Source organism: Microcaecilia unicolor, chromosome 2 (assembly GCF_901765095.1).
Source record: "Microcaecilia unicolor chromosome 2, aMicUni1.1, whole genome shotgun sequence".
Classification (NCBI taxonomy): Eukaryota; Metazoa; Chordata; class Amphibia; order Gymnophiona; family Siphonopidae; genus Microcaecilia; species Microcaecilia unicolor.
This window is the reverse complement of record NC_044032.1, coordinates 171,062-187,840: the sequence shown is the minus strand read 5'-3', so window position 1 is coordinate 187,840 and position 16,779 is coordinate 171,062. Positions and strand designations below refer to the sequence as shown.

The 16,779-nt window shown below is 43.7% G+C and overlaps 1 protein-coding gene across 1 annotated transcript in view; it reads right to left on the bottom strand.

Annotated features, from left to right (window-relative positions):
- Positions 1 to 16,779, bottom strand: part of LOC115461761 (C-type lectin domain family 4 member M-like) — a 73,520-nt gene that overhangs the window by 18,116 nt on the left and 38,625 nt on the right. Inside the window, exon 6 of the mRNA XM_030191806.1 lies at positions 7,807 to 7,985. Coding sequence (XP_030047666.1) covers positions 7,807 to 7,985 — 179 coding nt within the window. The remainder of the gene's footprint in view (positions 1 to 7,806; positions 7,986 to 16,779) is intronic.

Below are 16,779 nucleotides of genomic sequence, written 5' to 3'. Positions count from 1 at the left end.
AAGTATTTGATCCCTTGCTGATTTTGTAAGTGTGCCCACTGACAAAGACATGAGCAGCCCATAATTGAAGGGTAGGTTATTGGTAACAGTGAGAGATAGCACATCACAAATTAAATCCGGAAAATCACATTGTGGAAAGTATATGAATTTATTTGCATTCTGCAGAGGGAAATAAGTATTTAATCCCTCTGGCAAACAAGACCTAATACTTGGTGGCAAAACCCTTGTTGGCAAGCACAGCGGTCAGACGTCTTCTGTAGTTGATGATGAGGTTTGCACACATGTCAGGAGGAATTTTGGTCCACTCCTCTTTGCAGATCATCTCTAAATCATTAAGAGTTCTGGGCTGTCGCTTGGCAACTCGCAGCTTCAGCTCCCTCCATAAGTTTTCAATGGGATTAAGGTCTGGTGACTGGCTAGGCCACTCCATGACCCTAATGTGCTTCTTCCTGAGCCACTCCTTTGTTGCCTTGGCTGTATGTTTTGGGTCATTGTCGTGCTGGAAGACCCAGCCACGACCCATTTTTAAGGCCCTGGCGGAGGGAAGGAGGTTGTCACTCAGAATTGTACGGTACATGGCCCCATCCATTCTCCCATTGATGCGGTGAAGTAGTCCTGTGCCCTTAGCAGAGAAACACCCCCAAAACATAACATTTCCACCTCCATGCTTGACAGTGGGGACGGTGTTCTTTGGGTCATAGGCAGCATTTCTCTTCCTCCAAACACGGCGAGTTGAGTTCATGCCAAAGAGCTCAATTTTTGTCTCATCTGACCAAAGCACCTTCTCCCAATCACTCTCGGCATCATCCAGGTGTTCACTGGCAAACTTCAGACGGGCCGTCACATGTGCCTTCCGGAGCAGGGGGACCTTGCGGGCACTGTAGGATTGCAATCCGTTATGTCGTAATGTGTTACCAATGGTTTTCGTGGTGACAGTGGTCCCAGCTGCCTTGAGATCATTGACAAGTTCCCCCCTTGTAGTTGTAGGCTGATTTCTAACCTTCCTCATGATCAAGGATACCCCACGAGGTGAGATTTTGCGTGGAGCCCCAGATCTTTGTCGATTGACAGTCATTTTGTACTTCTTCCATTTTCTTACTATGGCACCAACAGTTGTCTCCTTCTCGCCCAGCGTCTTACTGATGGTTTTGTAGCCCATTCCAGCCTTGTGCAGGTGTATGATCTTGTCCCTGACATCCTTAGACAGCTCCTTGCTCTTGGCCATTTTGTAGAGGTTAGAGTCTGACTGATTCACTGAGTCTGTGGACAGGTGTCTTTCATACAGGTGACCATTGCCGACAGCTGTCTGTCATGCAGGTAACGAGTTGATTTGGAGCATCTACCTGGTCTGTAGGGGCCAGATCTCTTACTGGTTGGTGGGGGATCAAATACTTATTTCCCTCTGCAGAATGCAAATAAATTCATATACTTTCCACAATGTGATTTTCCGGATTTAATTTGTGATGTGCTATCTCTCACTGTTACCAATAACCTACCCTTCAATTATGGGCTGCTCATGTCTTTGTCAGTGGGCACACTTACAAAATCAGCAAGGGATCAAATACTTATTTCCCCCACTGTATGTATATCGAATACGTTTAGTTGGTATATATCAGCACCTAAATCTTTGCGCATCGATTTACACAAACGAACACTTGGCGTAAATCCTTTTGCATAGATTTAGGTGCATTGGGCCATATTCTATAACTATGGGTGTAAATTTCAGAACACCCACAAAATGCCCATTTCCTTGCCAACAGCCTTGCCAATTTTGTGATGTGCTATCTCTCACTGTTACCAATAACCTACCCTTCAATTATGGGCTGCTCATGTCTTTGTCAGTGGGCACACTTACAAAATCAGCAAGGGATCAAATACTTATTTCCACCACTGTATGCAGGTTGTAAAGTACAGCTTCTGAAGAAACTCCAGACAGCCCAGAACACAGCTGCTAGATTGATTTTCAAGAAAACAAGATATGATAGCGCTACACCTCTTCGACTGAAACTACACTGGCTCCCTATCATGGACCGCATTACCTTCAAACTTTGTACTCTGGTCCACAAGATAATCTACGGTGATGCCCCAGGTTATATGATTGATCTAATTGATCTTCCAGACAGGAATAGAATCAGTTCATCTCGTACTTATATGAACCTTCACTATCCTAGTTGCATTGGTCTTAAATATAAAACCACCTACACGTCCAATTTCTGATACTTCGGTATGCAGATGTGGAATGCATTACCAAAGAGAGTGAGAACGATACAAGACCATCATGAATTCAGGCGATCTTTAAAGACCTATTTATTTTGCAAAGCCTACCCTACTGATTCCACCTAAAAATCTCATCTCTACAATGATTCAAAGGACAATTTTATTTTATTTCTTCTTTCTTTGTCACTTATTATACCCACTTACCCCTACCTTACCTCACCCTACTTTAATTGTATTTGTTTAACCCCTACCGTACTTGGCGTGCGCCAATACGGTTATTGTAAGCCACATTGAGCCTGCTAGCGTGTGGGAAAATGTGGGATATAAATGCTGCAAATAAATAAATCTGTGACTGTACCATTTGGGTTAAAGAAGTGCCAGTTCTAGGAGGAACAGGCTAGATTCCACTCTTTTGAAAGCTGGGCCAGGCTGTAGAAGGAGAGCAGTTGTGGTGGAAGGTGAAGGAGTCCCTCAGGAGGCAGACGAGCAGCTGCCTTATAAAACATATCTATTTTGGAATCAATAACTTTTATTTTCAGATAAACTTCCATTTTATTGAAACGCTGTTGATAAGCTCCTACTATTGAAAGTCTTCTTAGATTATAATCCTGCTTTGCACTATTCGAATAAAGGTAGAATAAAAATCAAATACAAGACAATACAGTCATAAGGGCATTTGTAGTGGTCTACAGGTGGGTACAGTAGATTTCTGGTGGGTTTCAGAGGGCTGACCATACAATATAAGGGGGTAATGGTGAGATGCGTACCTGGCACCTTTTATGTGAAGTCCACTGCAGTGCCCCCTAGCCCTAGGGTGCCCCATTGCTCTGCTGGGATGTCTGTGTGTCCAGTCTACTAGGAATGCTGGCTCCTTCTACATCCCAATGGCTTGTTTTGTGCGTTTTCCCATGGATTTTTTTTTAATAGTGCAAAAAAAAATAGATGCACTGAACACAATATCTTGAAATTGGCCATTTTCAAAACAAAAAGATAGACGTTTTTCTAGCTCAAAAATTGCTATGGGGTCCTTTCACTAATGTAAACCCTCTGGTAGCAGAGCAAGGTATAACAATGATGGTACCAAATATGTCACAATGTTTCCCCAAAATGACTCAACACCAACCAAGGAGTTTAACAATAAAAAGAAAATATCTTTTTTATTATTTGAATTATATTTAAATGCGAATGAAATCTTACCAACTTGCAAATTTAACATATGTATTTCAATTACAGGTTTGCAACACAAATCAGTTTAGTCTCTAGAAACATTGAGAGCATTTTCAGATAAGTATAAATATTAGTTACATAAATCATTTAAGTACGTTCAATTTTGCAACACACTAGATTCTTTAAAGTTTCTTTTCTCCTGTCTTTCAGATTTCCCGAGACATTCAAGGATCTCAACATGTAAGTTTTCCTCTACTCTTTTTTTCCTTCTTTTAGTTATCTCTGACTTGTTGTTCAGGTTTCCTTTACTATTTTCTCTTATGTGCACTTTTTAAAATAGTTTCAGTCACTTAGCTGCTCTCTTTGTTTTCTCTCTCTGGCTCTCTGGAACGGTGGGTGCCTTTTCTTTCAGGTGATGATCTCCAGCATCAACTTCCTTCCAGTCTTTCCCTAGTAACATGTTCTCACCAATACAGCTCTGTCCCAACTGCCAGCCTGAGCTGTTTGTCACTCTCCTGAGAGTTCCATCAGCATTTGGAACACTCAGCGCATGCACACGGACCACTCAGTTTCACTGCACAGCTCACTGTCTCCACACCAGATCCAGAATGAGCCAGGTAATCTTTTAAAATTTAACCCAAAGGGTTTCACTAAGGTGCGCTGAAAAATGGCCTGCGGTAGTGTAGACACGTTTTGGGCGTGCACAGAATCATTTTTCAGCGCACCTGCAAAAAAAAATGCCTTTTTTAAACTTTTTGCCAGAAATGGACGTGCGGCAATATGAAAATAGCCACGTGTCCATTTTGGGTCTGAGACCTTACCGCTAGCCATGGACCTAGCGGTAAAACCTCATGCGGTAACCGGGTAGTAATGACCTATGTGTGCCAAATGCCACTTCTGACGCACGGCAGAAAATAAAAAAAACAATTTTTAGATGCACGTAGCAGGTGTGCACCAAAAATGAAATGACCACAAAGGCCATGCGGTAGCCGTGCGGTAAGTCCATTTTGGCACCACGTAGAAGCTTACGCGGCTTAGTAAAAGGGCCCCTATCGTTTGCCACTTGATATTTGGTTGTTTTCAGGTGGAGAATGGGAAAGATAACTGGAAGGGACTCACCTTGTTGGGTCCTCTGCTCAGTTGTGGGCGGAGTATTCTTAGCAGATTGCAAATAGATACCAGAATGGCTCCATTTGGTGCGGAGTGGAGGAGTAGCCTAGTGGTAAGTGCAGTGGACTCTGATCCTGGGGAACTGAGTTCGATTCCCACTGCAGCTCCTTGTGACTCTGGGCAAGTCACTTAACCCTCCATTGCCCCTGGTACAAAATAAGTACCTGAATATATGTAAACTGCTTTGAATGTAGTTGGAAAAACCTAAGAAAGGTGGTATATCAGGTCCCATTTCCCCTTTCCCTTATGACATCACAATATCAGAAGAGAGCCAAGTATCGGGCAATCAAGCCATTGTGACATCACCAATGAGATTGGCTCTTATTGGTGGAATGAGTGGAGGAGTAGCCTAGTGGTTAGTGCAGTGGACTTTGATCATGGGGAATTGGGTTCAATTCCCACTGCAGCTCCTTGTGACTCTGGGCAAAGTCACTTAACCCTCCATTGCCCCTGGTACAAAATAAGTACCTGAATATACAGTATGTAAACCGCTTTGAATGTAGTTGGAAAAAACCACAGAAAGGCAGTATATAAGTCCCATTCCCTATCCCTTATATACTAAACCTGTTTAGAGTACTTAGCAGTGAAAGCACTTAGGGGGTCTTTTACGTAGGCGCGCTGGCGTTTTTAGCACGCATTAAAAATAGGCATGCGCTAAATGCTAAAGACGCCCCATAGGAATACATTAGTGTCTTTAGCGTTTAGCATGCGCCTATTTTTGAACGCATGCTCAAAACGCCAGCGCGCCTAGGTCTGTTTACTAAGCAGCGTTATAGGCGCGTTAGCGTTTTTAACATGTGTTAACCATGTACACGCGTTAACTGTGTACACACCTACAATATCCCTATAGGTGCCTACGTGGTTAATGCACACACTAATTGTAGGCACGTTAAAAACGCTAATGCGCCTTAGTAAACAGGGCCCTTAAACAAATAATTGCCTTTGAAGATTATTTAACCCCCAAACTGTGGATACTTCAGGGAATGATTGAAAGAATATTTTTTTAGAGCATATGGATCTGCAGAAATTGTTTGCCACGTTTTTCAGTGGACAGGGTTGTGAGGGTTTTGGAAGGTGCTGCTCCAGAAAAGATTCAAGGGCCAACAGTGGTAACCAGAAGGGAAAAGAGGTGCGTTTTAAGAGGAGATGTACAAGTGACGGGGACAACATGAGACACAATTATGTATTATTTATTTAACTCTGCATTACACTGTTTTCCCAGACTCGTGATTATCCAAAGCCGTGAACAGCATAGATAAACATCGTCCTACATACATAACACATGAAAACTGAAGTAACATACACAATTAATATTAAAATTAGATTAAGGATACAGGGTACCATCACTTTATGTACTATCCAACCTGTCTGTCAAAGCCAGAGGCAGCAGGCTGTTCCCATGCAATTGAGACACCAGATGCGACTCCACTATCAACACCAAACCTGCGGTTTTGCTCTCATTCTCCTAAACTTTATCCTTCATTACCCTTTTGTTTTCAGGGTGCAGGAAACATGCATATCTTAGCTTTCTTTCTGAAGGAAAGATAATTCCATAAAGTTTGGGATCTCCCGTGGCTAATCTACTACTACTACTACTTACATAAGCACATAAGTAATGCCACACTGGGAAAAGACCAAGGGTCCATCGAGCCCAGCATCCTGTCCACTACAGCGGCCAATCCAGGCCAAGGGCACCTGGCAAACTTCCCAAACGTACAAACATTCTATACATGTTATCGCTGGAATTGTGGATTTCTATAGCGCTACTAGACGTATGCAGCGCTGTACACTTGAACATGAAGAGACAGTCCCTGCTCCACAGAGCTTACAATCTAATTAGGACAGACAAACAGGACAAATAAGAGATAAGGGAATATTAAAGTGAGGATGATAAAATAAGGGTTCTGAACAAGTGAATAAGGGTTAGGAGTTAAAAGCAGCATCAAAAAGGTGGGCTTTTAGCTTAGATTTGAAGACGGCCAGAGATGGAGCTTGACGTACCGGCTCAGGAAGTCTATTCCAGGCATATGGTGCAGCAAGATAAAAGGAATGGAGTCTGGAGTTAGCGGTGGAGGAGAAGGGTGAAGATAAGAGAGATTTACCCAGGGGAGGAATGTAGGGAGAGATGAGAGTGAAGAGGTACTGAGGAGCTGCAGAGTGAATGCACTTATAGGTCAATAAGAGGAGTTTGAACTGTATGCGGAAACGGATAGGAAGCCAGTGAAGTGACTTGAGGAGAGGGCTAATGTGAGCATAACGACACTGGCGGAATATTAGTCGTGCAGCAGAATTTTGAACAGATTGAAGAGGAGAGAGATGGCTAAGTGGGAGACCTGTGAGAAGCAAGTTGCAATAGTCTAAGCGAGAGGTGATAAGAGTGTGGATGAGGGTTCTGGTAGTGTGCTCAGAAAGGAAAGGGCGAATTTTGCTGATATTATAGAGAAAGAAACGACAATTTTTAGCAGTCTGCTGAATATATGCAGAGAAGGAGAGGGAGGAGTCGAAGATGACACCAAGGTTACGAGCTGATGAGACAGGAAGGATGAGAGTGTTATCCACAGAAATAGAGAATGGGGGAGGAGGAGAGGTTGGTTTAGGGGAAAAGATAAGAAGCTCAGTCTTGGTCATGTTTAGTTTCAGATGGCGCTGAGACATCCAGGCAGCAATGTCAGACAGGCAGGCTGATACTTTGGCCTGGATTTCGGCTGAGATTTCTGGTGTGGAGAGGTAGATTTGGGAGTCATCAGCATAAAGATGATACTGAAAACCATGGGATGAGATCAGAGTACCAAGGGAAGAAGTAAAGATGGAGAAAAAAAGAGGTCCCAGGACAGATCCCTGAGGTAAACCAACTGACAGTGGGATAGAAGTAGAGGAGGATCCACTAGAGTTTACACTAAAGGTTCGCTGGGAAAGATAAGAAGAAAACCAGGAAAGATAAGAAGAGATAAGAAGAAAACCTGTACAGTATCAGATGTTTCAGGGTGAGGAGTAAAAGTGACGGGGAGAGCAGAGCATGAAATATTTTTAGGAATTTGTTCCCTAAAGCAGGAACTCTAGTGGAGAAGTCTGGTGGATCAGTGGTGGGGAGAAGGGGGTGAGCAGGGAGAAGGCAGGTGCTAGGTGAACAGAGCCAGGGGGGGGGGAGGGAAGGAAGGGGGGGAAGGGGGGTAAATGCATGATGGAGAGTGATTGAAATTTATCTGTATCTGGAGCATGGGGGTTTTTGCTGTTTTCACAGTCTTTCTTTACTGATCTCAGTGTAATTTGTACCATCGATTGATACCACTATAAAATTATAATCCTCCTTCAACCGCAGCTTAACAGTGGATTTCTGACAGATCCAGCGATGCTCTTCTTTACAGGTCGTAGGGTGTACCGCATTTGTAGAAATAACTACGCAGGATGGAGATGAATCTGCCGTGGGATTTCTAGTGAGAAATTGGTGAAAAATGATTTAGTATTTGCAATCGAACTGCCTGGAAAAACATTGAAAGAAAACAGGAACATTTAGTTATTTATTTATTTGCGCACTTGTATCCCACATTTTCCCACCCATTTGCAGGCTCAATGTGACTTACAAAATGTTACAACAACATTCACATTAATAGAATAAGAATTTCAGAATATAGATACAGATAAGGTGCATAAGAATATTACGGCAATCATGTTAGCGGAATAATAATTTCAGAATTGTTGCAAGTAAAGGTGGATAAGTATATTATGTAGGATTGGAAGGGGATAAATAGATAAAATATAATATAATGATATCAGGACAAGATATAATATTCAGTAATGAGGATGTAACATAGAGGGGAATAATCGAACGGCGCCGGCGAAATACATGGTCGGCGATGTATTTTGGCGGCGCCGCAAACAGCTGGCCAGACCCGTATTTTCGAAAAAGATGGCCGGCCATCTTTTGTTTCGATAATATGGTCCGGCCAGCCAAATGCATTGGATTTGGCCGGGGTTTGAGATGGGCGGCTTCGTTTTTTAGCGATAATGGAAAGTTATGTCGGCCATCTCAAACCCCGGCCAAATCCAAGGCATTTGGCCGTGGGAGGAGCCAGCATTTTTAGTGCACTGGCCCCCCTGACATGCCAGGACACCAACCGGGCTCCCTAGGGGTCACTGCGGTGGACTTCAGAAAAGCTCCCACGTGCATAGCTCCCTTACTTTGGGAGCTGAGCCCCCCCCCCAACCCCCCCCCCAAAACCCACTACCCACAAATGCACTGCACCCACTAAAACTGCTCCAGGGACCTGCATACAGCCTCTAGGACTTATTGCTGCTGTATAACTTTGGCACACCAGTTCACACCTGAAGACTAATCTCTCTGAAAAAGTCCTTTCTTGAAATAACCACGTTTACTCACAGTTAACTGCAGATCAGAGGTTGTGCCCCACTGGCAAACAGTCCCCTGGTACTAAGATCAGAGGTGGCACAATGGTGTACAATGCCCTCTTTCAGCACCATTCAAGGTAAGAACTACATTCTCTAACGTGGGTAACACAGGAAAGGGAACTAAAACTGGCTTACAAAAATGGCCACTACCGCATGGACTACAACAGGAAACAAAACAGGGCACACTCTGACCCAGTAAGCAGGGGGAAAAGCAGAGCCTACCAACTACCAATACCTATACCCACCACAATGCATTGCTGATGTGACTCTGCAGTGCAAATAACAGAAAAGGTGCCACACTCACCCCAGAGCCACATCACAAGCAGGCAAAAAAGGCTGCCTCAGCGCCTAATCCACGCCTAATGTAAGGTGCCTTCTAAATCCAAGTGTAAATGTCGGATTCTATATATGACGCTTAGAAAATATGCGCAGAATAAATTTCCGCCTAAAGCAGTGCCTAGATTTAGGCGCGGTACATAGAATACGCTTAGTTGATATCCCAGCGCTTAGAACTATGTGCATCCATTTACACCAAGGGAAACACGGCGTGAATACCGGTGTGTAGATTTACTCGCAGAAGGGCATATTCTATAACAAAGGGCGTAAATTTTGAAACACCCACAAAATGACCATTTCCCCACCCATAACCACAGCCATTTTTGGCTCTGCACATTATTTATTTATTTATTTATAACATTTATACCCCACATTTTCCCACCCACTGGCAGGCTCAATGTGGCTAACATCAGACTGTAAAGGCAATCGCCAATCCGGTAAACAAACAAAGTATAATAAGGTGAATGGGAAGGATAGAATTACAAGGGGTGAGGGAAAGAGGGGAAGGGTATTAGAGTCCATGAGGTCCATAAATAAGGTGCATTCCAGGAATTATGGATTTAAGACGGTTTGTGTAGAATGAGGACTGGCAAATAAAAATTAGAATTTAGGCGCTCTGTATTACGGGGTACGCATGGAGAGGCTTTTTCGATATGACGTCTAAGTCCGACTTTGGACGTTTTGCAAAAAACAGCCAAAATCTGAATAGAAAAGAAGGTCAACTTTCAAAAAAAGAAAATGTCTAGCATTTATTTTGAAAATACTGTTTCGAACAGGTTTTGTGCTTTGGACATTTTGTTTTTTTGGTCCATTTTCGATAAAAAACAAAAAAAAACCCTGAATATGTGCAAAATGTAGAAAATCAAGCCATTGGGATGTAGGAGGTGCCAGCATTTTTAGCAGACTGATTCCCCAGACATCCCAGGAGAGCAACAGGGCACCCTAGAGGTCACTTCTGTGCACTTCATGTATCTACTCCCAGGTACACATCTCACCGTTGCTCCCTTATCTTGTCCCCTGAGCCCTCCAAAACCTACTGCCACCCACTGTACAGCACTAAAATAGCCTTATAGGTGAAGGGGGCACCTATATGTGGGTACAGTAGGGTTTTGGTGACTTGGGAGGGGACACAGTTTGACAGGCAGAGGGAGATAAAGACCTAAGTCCCCCACTCCATAGTGCACTGCACAAACCACTAGACTACTCCAGGGACCTGAATGCTGCTCTAATAGACCTGACTTTAACATCTCAGGTAGTCATGGAGGATGGTAAGTCATATCATTATTCACTTTTTTGAGGGTGGGGGGTGGGGGGGTGGGAGAGGGTCAGTGACCACTGGGGTCACCCATGATTCCGTCCAGTGGTCATATGGTCATTTAGGGCAGCCTTTTGTGCCTTATTTGTTATAAAATAGGTCTAGTTCAAAACATCTTAGTTTGAACCTGGACATTTTTGTTTTCTTCCATTATTTTTTTTATTTTTGTTACATTTGTACCCTGTGCTTTCCCACTCATGGTAGACTCAATGCAGCTTACATGGGGCAATGGAGGGTTAAGTGACTTGCCCAGAGTCACAAGGAGCTGCCTGTGCCTGAAGTGGGAATCAAACTCAGTTCCCCAGGACCAAAGTCCACCACCCTAACCACTAGGCCACTCCTCCACTGCTGCTACTATTTGAGATTCTACATGGAATGTTGCTATAGCAACATTCCATGTAGAAGTCGTCCCTTGCAGTCCCTTGCAGATCACCAATATGGACGCGCAAGCTTCTGCTTCTGTGAGTCTGACGTCCTGCATGTATGTGCAGGACGTCAGACTCACAGAAACAGAAGCTTGCGCAGCCTTCTACATGGAATGTTGCTAGTGGAATAGCAACATTCCATGTAGAATCTCCAATAGTAGCAACATTCCATGTAGAATCTCAAAGAGTAGCAACATTCCATGTAGAATCTCCAATAGTATCTATTTTATTTTTGTTACATTTGTACCCTGCGCTTTCCCACTCATGGCAGGCTCAATGCGGCTTACATGTGGCAATGGAGGGTTAAGTGACTTGCCCAGAGTCACAAGGAGCTGCCTGTGCCTGAAGTGGGAATTGAACTCAGTTCCCCAGGACCAAAGTCCACCACCCTAACCACTAGGCCACTCCTCCACTATGGCTGTAAAACGTCCAAGTCTTAGGAACACTAGGCCCGATATATAGGTTAGGGCCAGATTCTATATATTTATTTATTTGTAACACTTATACCCCGCACTTTCTGACTTATTAGCAGGTTCAATGCGGCTTACATAATATAATAGGTTTACTAAGTAACATAAACCATAACTGTCTTGTATGTCTGTATTATTCAGATTGTAAGCTCTTTTGAGCAGGGACTGTCTCTTTGTGTCAGGTGTTCAGCTCTGCGTGCATCTGGTAGCGCTATACAAATGCTAATAATAATAAAGAGGTGGACAATTAGATGTGGGCAAGTAAGATGGGTAAGGGAGGAGGATGGTAGAGGTGGGGAGTGGGAGGAAGGTGTGCATTGGGATAGTGTGTTGTTAATTAAGGAAGAATGTATAGTGAGGATTGGAAGAGGGATGAAATTAGAAAGGGATTGAGTAGGGAAGCATATTCCAGGTTCTGTCTTATAGTCTGATCCGGATAGCGCAGATGGACTCCTAATTCAAGTCAGGTCATTTGTATAGGCTTGCTTGAAGAGGTAAGTTTTTAGCAGCTTTCGGAAGGGTAAGTGGTCATTAACTATTCGAATACATCTTGGTAAGGCGTTCCAGAGTTGGCTGCCTATGACGGAGAAGTTGGATGCATAATATGTTTTGTACTTAAGTCCTTTACAGTTGGGAAGATGTAGGTTTAGATAAGTTCGAGAAGATTTAGAGCCGTTTCTGGTTGGAAGGTCAGTCAGATTGTACATGTAGCCTGGGGATTGTACGTAGATAATCTTATGAATCAGCGTGTGGACTTTGAAATTTATCCGCTTAGTAATAGGGAGCCAATGAAGCTTTACACAGAGAGGTGTTGTGCTCTCAAACCGCGACTTACCAAAAATAAGTCTGGCTGCTGTGTTTTGGGTGGTTTGAAGTTTTTTCAGGATTTGGACCTTGCGTCCAATGAAAATGCTATTACAGTAGTCAACGTGGGTAAGTACAGTGGATTGGACCAAGTTGCGGAAGGTTTTTAGGGGAAGATAGGATTTCACGCGTTTCAACATCCACATCATGTTGAACATTTTCTTCGTCATAGCTTTTGCGTGACTTTCCAGAGTTAGGTGTTTGTCTAATAATACTCCTAAAATTTTTAGGTTGTCAGATATGGGGATATATAACGCATTAAATAAAGACATGTTTGAATAATGCACATAGCGCTATTTTATAAGCTGTGTTACAGTAAGATGCGGTATATAGAGTAGCGTATAGGCCACGTGAACATGCTTACATTAAGGCGTGGCCATTTACGCCAGTGAAAACCTGGTGTAAATTCCTGCACCTAAATGTACATATGTTGCACAGTAGTTGGGACCTAAAGATACAGGTGACAGGGTGAGAAAAATAAGATAAATCCATCTTATCTTTAATCTTTGTCCATTCCCCTCTTAAAGGCACCTGTATTACTTTTACCTTTATTGTAACCTCTCTATTGGGGTTCCCTAATTTCCCTTTTTTGATAGTATCGTTCAAGAATATGTAAGAAGCATCATTGATACAATGGAAAGATTCAGAAGAGAAAACCCACATAAGTGGAGGTACTAAAACACAATCCTACAGGAAAAAGCTCAGTCTGTATAAAGATAAAGGATGTGATACTGGTCATATAATAATAAGAAATGAACAGATAAGTACGTACAGTATGTAAGAAGAAGACCGTCACCATAACGGGGTGGAGAGGAGAACATCTGTTGTATATAGTTGGCCATCTGGCTGCAACAGTTGTAGCTGTACCTTCATCAGCTGAAGGACAGAAAAGGTTCTGGTTTCTGGTGTGGTCTCCCTTATTGAATGACCTTACCTAAAACCTGTCCATCTAAATCCTCTTATACCTCAGCTTATGATCAACTGTATTTAAATCATGTATTGACTTTATCATAACCTTGCTCTGTAAGCCACATTGAGCCTGCAAAAAGGTGGGAAAATGTGGGGTACAAATGCAGTAAATAAATAAATTCTATAACTACTACAAATCATTTCTATAGTGCTACCAGTCGAACGCAGCGCTTCACAACTGAACATGAAGAAGAGACAGTCCCTGCTCAAGAGAGCTTACAATCTAAATCAGGACAGACAGACAGGACAAATAAAGGATAAGGGTAGGACAGACAGATAGGACACATAGGGATCAGGGGCGTATCTGGACTCTGGCGGTAGGGGGGGCCAGAGCCAGAGGGAGGGGGCACATTTTAGCCCCCCCCCCCCGCCACCGCCGCCGCCAATGACTCTCTCCACCCCCCTCCCGCCGCCAACCCTCCCCCGCTGCCGTTCTTACTTTTTTTACAACGTACAACGACGTCAGACTCCGAAGTGGATTTCAACAGCGCCTATCACAGCAGCACGGCCACGGAGGCCGAAGATGAATTTTAAACACCGCGGGGCGGCTGGCGGGGGTTTGGGGTCCCCCGCCGGCTGAAGAAGAAGTTTTTAAGGCAGTGGCAGGTGGAAGCAGACCTCGGCTGGCGGGGGTTGGGGTCCCCCGCCAGCAAAAGTAAGCAACGGCAGCGGGGGAGGGTTGATGGCGGTAGGGGGGTCCAGGGCAACATCTGCGGGGGCCCAGGCCCCTGAGGCCCCACGCAGATACGCCCCTGATAGGGATAAGGGACTATTGCAGTAAGATGCGGTATATAGAGTAGCATATAGGCCACGTGAACATGCTTACATTAAGGCGTGGCCATTTACGCCAGTGAAAACCTGGTGTAAATTCCTGCTCCTAAATGTACATACGTTGCAACAAATTCTATAATAATGCACGTACATTTGATTGAGGGCACCAACATGCACACAATCCTCTCATTGCCACACCCCCTTCTCAGCAACGCATGTTAGAATTTATGCGCACCCTTTTTAGAATACAGCTAAAAAGATGTGTGTGTAAAATTGGTCATTATCGGCCACTTATCACCACAAGCTCATTAACTAATTGAGTAGCGTGCGTAAACTGACCACATGCAAAATTTAATGCGTGCTACTCACCACTTTAGATCACTCCAAACGCACTTGTCTGTTCAGGGAATCTTTATCAAACAATTCTTAATTTTTCTTTAACTTTTGTCCATTAACGGAAGGAAGAGAGCCTCAGTTGTTGCTGAAAACTCAACGGCATTCATCGGAACTGTATACTATATCGTTCTCTGCTCAGCTGTATTCAGTCATCGGCTAAAAAAAACCTACGTATCAATTATATAAATTGAGGTTTCAGCAACAACTGAGGTTCTTTCCTTCCGTTAATGGACAAAAATTGAAAGAAAAATTAAGAATTGTTTGATAAAGATTCCCTGACAAACAAGTGCGTTTGGAGTGATCTAGAGTAGAAACTTTTTTGTACTGATCGTAGTCTTCATTGGATATTGGATAGTGCTATTCACCATGCCTTATATAGAATCCAACTCGTAACTCATAGAAATGGCCCCAAAATGCCCTCCTAAACACGCCCCCTTGATATTACGAGCTATATGAGTTATGCGGACATCGTCATAGAATGTGATATACACCTAACTCCAAATTAAGGACAATTAATGCCAACTGGATGTAAGTAGTCAATTATTAGCACTGATTGGCTCATTAATCAAGCTGTGTGTGCAAATCGGCCATATATACTGGTCAAACTTCCTACATTAAATATCATGGTTAGACATGCCTCTGTGCAAAGCTTTGCTCCATGGTGAAAGCAACTGCGATGCAAAAAAAAGTCCATCTTAATAATAGCTTATGGAGTTTTCTTTAGGGAATGATCCATACCTTAATTAAACCCTGCCAAGCTAACTGTTTTCACCACATTCTTTGGAAATGAATTCAGAGTTTAATTACACATTGAGTGAAGAAATATTTTCTCTAGTTTGTTTTAAATTGACTACTTAGTAGCTTAGTAACTCTCTTGGCTCTAATCCTCGACTTCTCTTCACCACATTGAACTCTCTCCTCAAGGTGCCCCCTCCCCCAACTCCCCCTTCACTATCTCCTCAGACCCTTGCTGAATTCTTTCACAACAAGGTTCAAAAGATAAACCTTGCTTTCTCTACCTCACCAGCTCTCCCTCCACTAGTCCGTTCCCCTCTCTCTCCTTCCCCTCATTCCCTTTCCTCCTTTCCTGAAGTTACTATTGAGGAAACTACACTTCTCCTTTCTTCCTCAAAATGTACCACCTGTTCCTCTGATCCCATTCCCACCCACCTTCTTAATGCCATCTCTCCTACTCTTATTCCTTTTATCTGTCACATTCTCAACCTCTCACTTTCCACTGCGACTGTCCCTGCTGCCTTTAAACATGCTGTGTTCACACCTCTCCTTAAGAAGCCTTCACTTGACCCTACTTGTCCCTCTAATTACCGACCCATCTCCCTCCTTCCTTTTCTCTCCAAATTACTTGAGCGTGCTGTTCACCGCCGCTGCCTTGATTTTCTCTCCTCACATGCTATTCTTGACCCATTACAATCTGGTTTTCGCCCTCTCCACTCAACCGAAACTGCGCTTACTAAAGTCTCCAATGACCTATTACTGGCTAAATCCAGAGGTCAATATTCCATCCTCATTCTTCTTGATCTTTCCGCTGCTTTTGACACTGTCGATCACAGCATACTTCTCGATACCCTGTCCTCACTTGGATTCCAGGGCTCTGTCCTTTCCTGGTTCTCTTCCTACCTCTCCCTCCGCACCTTTAGTGTTCACTCTGGTGGATCCTCTTCTACTTCTATCCCTCTGCCTGTCGGCGTACCTCAGGGTTCTGTTCTTGGTCCCCTCCTCTTTTCTATCTACACTTCTTCCCTTGGTTCATTAATCTCATCCCATGGCTTTTCCTACCACCTCTATGCTGATGACTCCCAAATCTACCTTTCTACCCCTGATATCTCACCTTGCATCCAAACCAAAGTTTCAGCGTGCTTGTCTGACATTGCTGCCTGGATGTCTCAACGCCACCTGAAATTAAATATGACCAAAACCGAGCTTCTCATTTTCCCCCCCAAACCCACCTCCCCGCTCCCCCCGTTTTCTATTTCTGTTGATGGCTCTCTCCTTCTCCCTGTCTCCTCAGCTCGAAACCTTGGGGTCATCTTTGACTCTTCTCTCTCCTTCTCTGCTCATATCCAGCAGACCGCCAAGACCTGTCGTTTCTTTCTTTACAACATCCGTAAAATCCGCCCCTTTCTTTCCGAGCACTCTACCAAAACCCTCATCCACACCCTTGTCACCTCTCGTTTAGACTACTGCAATCTGCTTCTTGCTGGCCTCCCACTTAGTCACCTCTCCCCTCTCCAGTCAGTTCAAAACTCTGCTG